The sequence below is a fragment of the Mirounga angustirostris genome, unplaced genomic scaffold (genome assembly GCF_029215605.1).
Source record: "Mirounga angustirostris isolate CCGP_5_RB_7025 unplaced genomic scaffold, mMirAng1.0.hap1 SCAF_2, whole genome shotgun sequence".
In the NCBI taxonomy this organism is placed as follows: Eukaryota; Metazoa; Chordata; class Mammalia; order Carnivora; family Phocidae; genus Mirounga; species Mirounga angustirostris.
The window spans coordinates 19388244-19397628 of NW_026991710.1; the positions used below are offsets into that span (position 1 = coordinate 19388244).

Consider the following 9385-nt stretch of genomic DNA (forward strand, 5'->3'; position numbering starts at 1 on the left):
AACACATTACTTTCCTGGACCAAAATGAATGAATGAATGAGTGAATGAGTCCCACATAATTTAAAAGGCAACAACAAAAAACTGCAACAAGCAAGGAAAGGAGTCTTCTTAAACATACCATTGTGTCAGAAATGTAACAATGAAGAAGAAAAGGAACTTGTTTTCTAACTAAACTCTTAGATGTTCTAGGTTCAAATGTTTCTTGCTAGGTCCATTGCACCTTTGACATAAAGTTAGAACTGGTCAGTCTACATTCTCAGATGCCAACTTTGACCCAACATCACCATTTAATCACCTGATAGATTACCTTGGTATCTTGAAGCAGATTTCTCTAAACAAGAAGTAAACTCAAAATGTGAGTCACTGAACCATGAGAGACGATAGACTCTGAAAAACAAACTGAGGGTTCTAGAGGGGAGAGGGGTGGGAGGATGGGTTAGCCTGGTGGTGGGTATTGAGGAGGGCACATTCTGCATGGAGCACTGGGTGTTGTGCGCAAACAATGAATCATGGAACACTTCATCTAAAACTAATGATGTAATGTATGGGGATTAACATAAGAATAAAATAAAAATGAATAAAAAAAAATGTGAGTCACTATTCCATTTTGATCCCAATGTAAGGTGCTTCAAACATTAAAAAAATGAATCCTTTCCTGAGAACAGAAAACACCATCAAACCTATTTATTTTCTTTCCGACATGGAAACCAAATCACAAATAGTAATGGAATTTGAAGGGAATCGGAAGAGGGAGAGAGTACACAAGATTATTTCTGTATTTGGCATTATTTCAATGACGTGATTCTGCTTTATTTTCAATTAATGGAAATAAAATCTTACACTCATGTGATGCTTTACAGCAGACGAAGTTCTTTCAAACACACAACATTTCACTGTATTTTTACCTGGGAGGTAGATCTTTTGCTTCCCATCTTACAGAGAAGAAAACAGCTCAGAGAGGTGAGGGACTTGCCTGAAGCCACACATCTAGGACCAGTAGACTTTCCCTAGTTAGACCTCCAGCTTCCAGGCCTACCATTTCCCATACATCATAGCCTATTGGGCACAGTACTGCTGAGTACTGGGCGAGACTTGTTAGAAGCCTCCTTCACCATGTGCAACATTTTTGGGAGCAATGGAGTTGGCCTGCACCACATTGAGAAACTCAGCTAATCCAGTAACCTTAGGAGACCTATTGAACTCAGAGAGAGACAAATACAAGAGACTGTTCTCTCTGCCTCATGTAGAGCATATCCACCATTAGTGAAGTAGGACAGCTGGGATTCTGATTTTAACTCAGGCTTTTACTGCTCAAAAATTAGGTTCCTCCTCAGACTTCAGGCTGTATTACAAAGCTGCAATCATCAAGACAGTATGGTACTGGCACAAAGACAGACACATAGATCAATGGAACAGAATAGAGAGCCCAGAAATGGACCCTCAACTCTATGGTCAACTAATCTTCAACAAAGCAGGAAGAATATCCAATGGAAAAAAAAAAAAAAAAAAAGACAGTCTCTTCAACAAATGGTGTTAGGAAAATTGGACAGCCACACACAAAAGAATGAAACTGGACCACATTCTTACACCACACACAAAAATAAACTCAAAATGGATGAAAGACCTAAATGTGAGTCAGGAATCAATCAAAATCCTAGAGGAGAATACAGGCAGCAACCTCTTTAACCTCGGCCACAGCAACTTCCTGCTAGACACGTCTCCAAAGGCAAGGGAAACAAACGCAAAAATGAGCTATTGGGACTTCATCAGAATTAAAAGCTTTTGCACAGCAAAGGAAACAGTTAACAAAACTAAAAGGCAACCTACAGAATGGGAGAAGATATTTGCAAATGACTTATCAGATAAAGGGCGAGTATCGAAAACCTATAAAGAACTTATCAAGCTCAACACCCAAAAAACCAAAAAATCCAGTCAAGAAATGGGCAGAAGACAACAAACATTTCTCCAAAGAGGACATACAAATGCTCAACAGACACATGAAAAAATGCTCAACGTCACTCAGCATCAGGGAAATAAATCAAAACCACAATGAGATATCACCTCACACCAGTTAGAATGACTAAAATTAACACAGGAAACAATAGATATTGGCAAGAATGTGGAGAAAGGGGAACCCTCTTACACGCTGGTGGGAATGCAAACTGGTGCAGCCACTCTGGAAAACAGTATGAAGTTTCCTTGAAAAGTTAAAAATAGAACTACCCTACATTCCAGCAATTGCACTATTAGGTATTTATCCAAAGGGGCACCTGCACCCCAATGTTTATAGCAACAATGTCCACAATAGCCAAAATATGGGAAGAGCCCATATGTCCATCTACAGATGGATGGATAAAGAAGATGTGGTACATATATATGCAATGGAATATTATTCAACCATCAAAAAGGATGAAATCTTGCCATTTGCAATGACATGGATGGAGCCAGAATGTATTATGCTAAGTGAAATAAGTCAGAGAAAGACAAATACCATATGATTTCACTCATATGGAATTTAAGAAACAAAACAGATGAACATAGGGGAAGGAAAGGAAAAATAAAATAAGATGAAAACAGAGAGGGAGGCAAACCATAACAGACTCTTAACTATAGGAAACAAACTGAGGGTTGCTGGAGGGGAGGTGGGTAGGAGGATGGGGTGCTTGGGTGATGCGCATTATATAATGAGCACTGGGTGTTATATGCAATTAAAGTCTACCCTTGAAACTAATAATACAGGGCGCCTGGGTGGCTCAGTTGGTTAAGCGACTGCCTTCGGCTCAGGTCATGATCCCGGAGTCCTGGGATCGAGTCCCACAACGGGCTCCCGGCTCAGCAGGGAGCCTGCTTCTCCCTCTGACCCTATCCCCTCTTATGCTGTTTCTCTCTCTCTCTCTCAAATAAATAAATAAATAAAATCTTTAAAAAAAATTTAAAAAAATTTAAAAAAAGAAACTAACAATACAGTGTATGTTAACTAAATTGAATTTAAATAAAATTTTAAAAAATTATGCTCCTCCTTAAAAACCTGGCCCAAATGCCATCTACTCTGTAAAATCATCCCTGCCCCCAGCACCATGTAGATAGACATAATCCTACGGTGCTTACAAACCCTGGATCCAGTCTGCTTTGGCCCAGGCCCCATGTACTAATTAAGTGCTCCTAACCTCTCTGAATCTTCCTCATCTATAAAATGAAGATAGTACTCATATCTCCCTCATGCCACAATAAGGATTCTATGAGTTAATATAAGGAAAATGCTTAAAACAGCTCTAGACACAAAGTAAGCTCTTAATCAGTGTATTCCTGATATTATTACCTTCTGTGAAATTTCTGAGCCTCACAGGGTTTTGTTTATCCTCTAAAATACTATATTACTCATATATATTATAACTCTTCTCCACTATTTTGTTAGTTATTATCCACCCCATCATGAGCCCAGAGATCATCTTCTTTCTGGTAATCTCTTTTCAGATAATGCCACCCATATCCACCTAGACACCCTAAAGAAAAACCTGGGGGCCATTTGACTCTTTCCATATCCTCAAACCCTACATCAATCAATCACCAAATCCTGAGGTTCGTATCTTTTAGATATTTCTGAATTCCTCCTCCATCTCCATCTTGTTTCCATGATCCAACCAGCCCTTACTAAAATAGTGAAGCAGCTTCTTAACTGGGTTTCTGGCTGCTACTCTTACCGTACCCCAATTTATCATCCACACTGAAATCAGAATGATCTTTCTTTAAAAAAAAAAAAAATGATCCTTATGTCATACTTCTGCTTAAAATCTATCCATGGCTCCTCACTGCCATTTGAAGCGGTTTGGTCTGGCCACACAGGACCTTTCTACTCTCTCCCTCTTTCGACTCATCTCCCACCACTCCTTCCTCACCTTGAAAGACTAGAACCTAGGACAACTCGCTGCTTAACACCTATCTTAGAGTCTCTCCCTTTCCTGTCTCTGACCTGTTCTCTCTCGGCCTGAATGCTCTTCCCAGTTCTTTGTCTGGCTTAAAACCTTCTCTTTGTTTAATTAGCTCCAGTATTACCTCCTCCATGGGGCTATTCTTCAGTGTTTCCATGATACGGAGCATTTTATGGTTATTCTATAATTATAACCACCTGCTGCACTTGCCCCACCATGACTTCAAGTTCAAGGGCATTGCCTCTAGCCACTTTCTCATCCACTTAACTGTGGATATGCTTTGCACATAGTAGGTATCCAAAGAAACACTGAATAGCTGAACGCATTACATAGACAATAGGCAGACAGTAGCTGACACATGCAGTGTGTGCCGTGGGTCACTTAACAGTACTTACTGAAGTGCTCTTCTAAGCACTTTCCATCAATTAACACATTTACTCCTCACAACAACCCTATATGGTAGCTAGGATAATTATCTCCATTTTACAGGTGAAGAGAGGATGAAACTCAAGTACAGAGAGGTTAACAACTTTCCCATGTTACATAGTTAGACCCTGATGACACCAGGTTTGGAATCCAGAAGACTGGCTCTGAATCCCATGTTCTTGACACTTACGCTGTAGCACGTCCCGACAGGGGTATCATGATAAATAAAGATACCTAAACAGACACAGATAGTATTGTCTAGCTCCAATTTTATGGATGAGAAAGTTGAGACATAGGAAGTTCGTGGAGAAGTGGTCCAGAGAAAAGAAAGCCAAAGCTCAGAGTGGTAGTCCCTGCCCCTCACTAACCAGCTGTGGAACTCGGGGCAGTCACTCCACCTCCCTGGGCCTTGGTTCTTCAAGTGCAAAATCAGGGCCAGATCATGTCTCCGCTTTCTTCCAGCTCACATCTGCAATTCCCTCAGTTCAGCAAGCTTCATCAGGGTTGAGTGGGTGCCAGGCTCAGTGCTAAGTGCAGAGGCACAGAGGAAAACAAGATGCATCTCTGCCCTGAGAAATTTATCATCTCGTGGGGTAGACAGGCACAGACACACAGTATTGACAGACAAGTTCAAAACGGCCACACTGCAATTACGTCGGTTATTTTATTTTATTTTTTTTTTAAGATTTTTATTTATTTATTCATGAGGACAGAGAGAGAGAGAGAGAGGCAGAGGGAGAAGCAGGCTCCCAAGGAACAGAGAGCCCGATTCGGGACTCGATCCCAGGACCCTGGGATCATGACCTGAGCCGAAGGCAGACGCTCAACCGTCTGAGCCACCCAGGCGCCCACGTCGGTTATTTTACAGGAAACGACCCCAAGATACAATGTTATCCAGAAACAAGTCTTCTGACCCTCCATAAGGTCTTTCAACTGACAATTGCCTAGAACAGGAAAGTAGCAGCATGTCCCCTCCCACCTTCCCTTCAAGGCCTCACTCAAGCATAATCCCCTCGTTTTACAAGTGAAGAAGCAAAGTCTGTGCTTTAAGGAAGTTTGCCAGTGGTCAGATGGTTACCTGGTGGCAGAAGCCACTGTCGTTTCTGTTCCCAAGATTCTCCCATAGCTGGGCTGTAACAGGTAGGAGCATTAACGTTGACACAGCCACTGCTGGTTTTCCAGGATAGGCTATATGCTTAAATGGATTTCCAGGTTTACAGTTGATTCTAGAAATTGCATCTACTTCATTTCCAACTCCATGGGTAAGCTGGTTCATTTAAGGCCAACAGCATCCAATTAAAATATATTCTGAAGAAGTGAGTGAGCAAGCCATTTTTGCTCAACTCTTAATTTAAAACACAAACACAAAAACAAAAATAAAAAACTATCAGGGGGACTTCTGAAGACCAAATCCCATCACATCATAGTGAGATGAGATAGTTAAAATATGGACGATCAAATTATAATTTGAAAATACACTCTGAGAGGAGGCCTTGTGTAAGAGCAGAGGCCTGAGGGCCAGTCTCAGTGGATCCACATTTCTTTTCAGCATCTTAGCAGCTGTGTGATCTTAGGCATGTTCCCTAACATCACTGAGTCTCAGTCTCCCCTCCTGTGCAATAGGATCAAACAATATCTATCTGTCAGAGTACTTGTAAGAATTAGAAATGTAACTCTGTGCCTGGTATAGAATAAGGGTTAAAAAATAAACTATTACAAAACATTTTATTAAAGTCTTAATGATTCAGAGATTGATTATACTATTAGAAGATTGTCGTGCTTTCTCCCTTTCTTCCTTTTGCTTCCTGCCTGCCCACGTCACAGCTGCTCATAAACTATTATTCCGTGAGATAAAAAATGAGATAAAATTCAATTCAGATCACACAGCAACGAAAGTAGAATTGGCATTGGAGTCAAACAGGCCTGAACATGAGCACTGGATGGCTTTTGACAGGTTATATAACCTCCTTGAGTCCTCATTACTTCATCCATAAAATGGAGGCAATCATATAAACCTTCTAGGCTTCTTACAAAGATGTGAACAAACACACACACACACACAAAACCCCTAGCACTGTGACTGGTAAATAGTAGGTAGATAGGAAAGTATTGGATCATTTTCAGTAAGAAATGTAATACTTGGCTAAACTAAATCTTCAACATCACTCACAATTTGTTTTAAAAAGCCAACTTCATCACTAGTACGGATGGCTAAAGGAAGTCATTCTCACAAAGCTCTTGCATCTGGTGCCATCAGATTTCATTTCCTCCCTTGGGGACAGCTTGACTGTCAGCAGAAGTGGGGAGACTCTGTGCATATGGGGACCTGGCCTGGCCATACTGATGACTGGAGGGTGGGGGCAGAGGCAATCCTCAAAGGCGGGAGGCAGGTGAAGTTGGAGCTGACGCACTTGACATCTTTTCCATCCACTGCCATGCATTACCAAGAGTCAGGGAGAGCAAACCAGAGATTAGGATGTCCTTTTCTTTTCTTTTTTTTTTTTTTTAAGATTTTATTTATTTATTTGAGAGAGAAAATGAGAGACAGAGAGCATGAGAGGGGGGAGGGTCAGAGGGAGAAGCAGACTCCCTGCCAAGCAGGGAGCCCGATGCGGGACTCGATCCAGGGACTCCAGGATCATGACCTGAGCCGAAGGCAGTCGCTTAACCAACTGAGCCACCCAGGCGCCCAGGATGTCCTTTTCATAAGCACTACTTCCACTACAGAAGAGCTTTGGTTATCAAATGACAGGGCTTGACCAGCCATACAGGATCACCTCTTTGGAAGCAAGTAGCAAAGAGAGTATGTTCATTATTCGCCTTTGAGAAATTACTAAGCTAAAGGTTCATGAATGCTGACATTATAGGACATGTGCTTTTTTACATAAACATTTGGATTTCATGTTTCTAATTTAAATATTTTGTCTACAGAGATCTCTGAGTCATCTGCTCACATCCTTCCTCCTTTAATCCTCCCTTGAGGCAAAGACTATATATAAAATGCTAACTTTCTAAAGGAAAACACATAAACAAAAGATAAAAACCCTAAAGTCACAACTACCTACCATAAAATATCTGAATATTTGTTTAGGCCCCCTGGAGACCCACCACATGACATTCTCAAAGTAGCATGCAGAGATTCATTCTGTATCCCTTCCTACTTCCTAAATAATGCTCCCACTCAAAGTGGAAGGATGCCAATTTCATGGCAGGCTGGAGGATGTTTTTTTCCAGAGCTCCTTACTTAACATCACATTGCTTAGAACAGAACATACCTGTCAATATCAGTGCCACATTTCTCTAAAATTTCTCCTGCAGAGGAGAAATTTTATGAAAAGTTTCCCTCTTTTTACAAAAAGAGAGAATTATTTTTTATAATTGATGTTGAAAATCAACTAATTCCTGAATCACCATTTTTTTCTGTGAAACTTTCTGCTATAGACAAAATGGATAATCACAGTTTCACTTTATCCAACACCACCCAAAAGAAATGCTTCAGGCATGGAAGTGTTCTTTCTCCATAAGGCAGCGGCATTTAAGAAAAAAAAAAAAAAAGCTCTGGCTTCGCTCTTCAATACTGTTGTCTAATTAAATAGCAATGCAGTGGATGCGTAAAAATATGCATTAGAGGTGTGTAATGTGTAATGTGAAGAAGAGTAATCAAAGCCATTCAACAGGATTTAGGAAGGGATTTCAGTTGGCAGCTTACGAGACAGGAGCATATAATTTTGCTAATTTGAAATAGGTATTGTAACGTATAAACATTACTGTTTTGCATATTTTAATGAAAACTGCCTCTACACCAAAATGAATCCTTTAGCTTGAACTCTGCATACCACAGAGCTTCTACCTATTATGAGTTCAGCATAAATAAGAAAGGCACGCAAGCTGCATTAAAAGAATGGTCACCTCATTAAAATAGGTTAAAACCAAGCCCCTTATTCCAAGCTACTATAACACCATAAAGTAAGTCTGATGACAGGTGTTGTATTAAATTTTTATATTACAATGAACTTGTACTCACACAAACCAAATCTGCATGCTTCCTTTGATATACACCTGCAACTTGTTAATTCAAGGGTCTTTATTAAGAAAGTATAAATTTAGCAACATCTATAGATTTGTAAAACTCTATTAGCTTGCTTGAGAATGTAGAGTAAATGCATTTGGAGTCTTATTTGCATGGTTTACAAAGAGATGGAAATTAATGAGGACTTTTCCCAAATGTATGTGCCTGCAGATAATGCAGTTCTGCAAAGAGACTGATGTGAATTACCTACACTTGGGCTAAAGAGTTGAGAGAGAGAGAGATCTGGGTCCGTCCGGAGCTGAGGACATCACTTACCTGCCAGCTCGCTTCTCGCTGAAGGCCTTTTTTCCAGTCTTCTTCCAGCCTGGGGGAGGTCTCATCCATTGCTGATGCTGCTTGCGCAAACTGGATCCGCCAGTGGCTGTTCCTCCCTTTCGTTGCAAGGCTTTACCAAAGCGGCAGCGAGGACAGTTCAGGGGCAGACTGTCATGGAGAAAATGCCAGGCCAGAGGATGAGGGATCGGGCAGGAAGAAGCCACACGGGAATAAATCTGGGATACATGGGGCTACCCTGACAGCTGCCAACTGGCCAGGCAGGAGGCCAGCTCAGCCATTGAGCGTCCAAAGATTAGGAACAACTAAGCTCCGGGACCAGCAGACAATGGGTCATTCTTATGCTTCTGGCATAAAGGTCAGAGGAGGGAAGTGTGAAGGCATGCTCTACGCCCTAGAAATATGCATTTCTATGTGTGCTCCCATCGTCTCCTCATCCCAACACACACACTCACAAACACACACACACACACCAGAATTTGCATCGTTCTGCAGGGTTGTATCAATAGGCTGGAATATCATGGAAGTAATAAGCTACTTTACATAGAAGCAACACTTTTCATTTGAACACATCTCCCCCAGCACCATATGAATCACTCAGCAGCCAGTAAACATGAAAAATAGCAAGCTCCCTTGGGTGAAAAATAGACTGATCCCTACAGTTGAA

General features: G+C 41.1%; 1 protein-coding gene across 1 annotated transcript in view; it reads right to left on the reverse strand.

Annotated features, from left to right (window-relative positions):
• PPARGC1A (PPARG coactivator 1 alpha) overlaps nucleotides 1-8833 on the reverse strand; it is a 303520-nt gene extending 294687 nt beyond the window's left edge. The window contains exon 1 of the mRNA XM_064581943.1: nucleotides 8701-8833. Coding sequence (XP_064438013.1) covers nucleotides 8701-8769 — 69 coding nt within the window. The 5' untranslated portion in view covers nucleotides 8770-8833. The remainder of the gene's footprint in view (nucleotides 1-8700) is intronic.
• Between the last annotated feature and the right edge of the window lie 552 nt (nucleotides 8834-9385).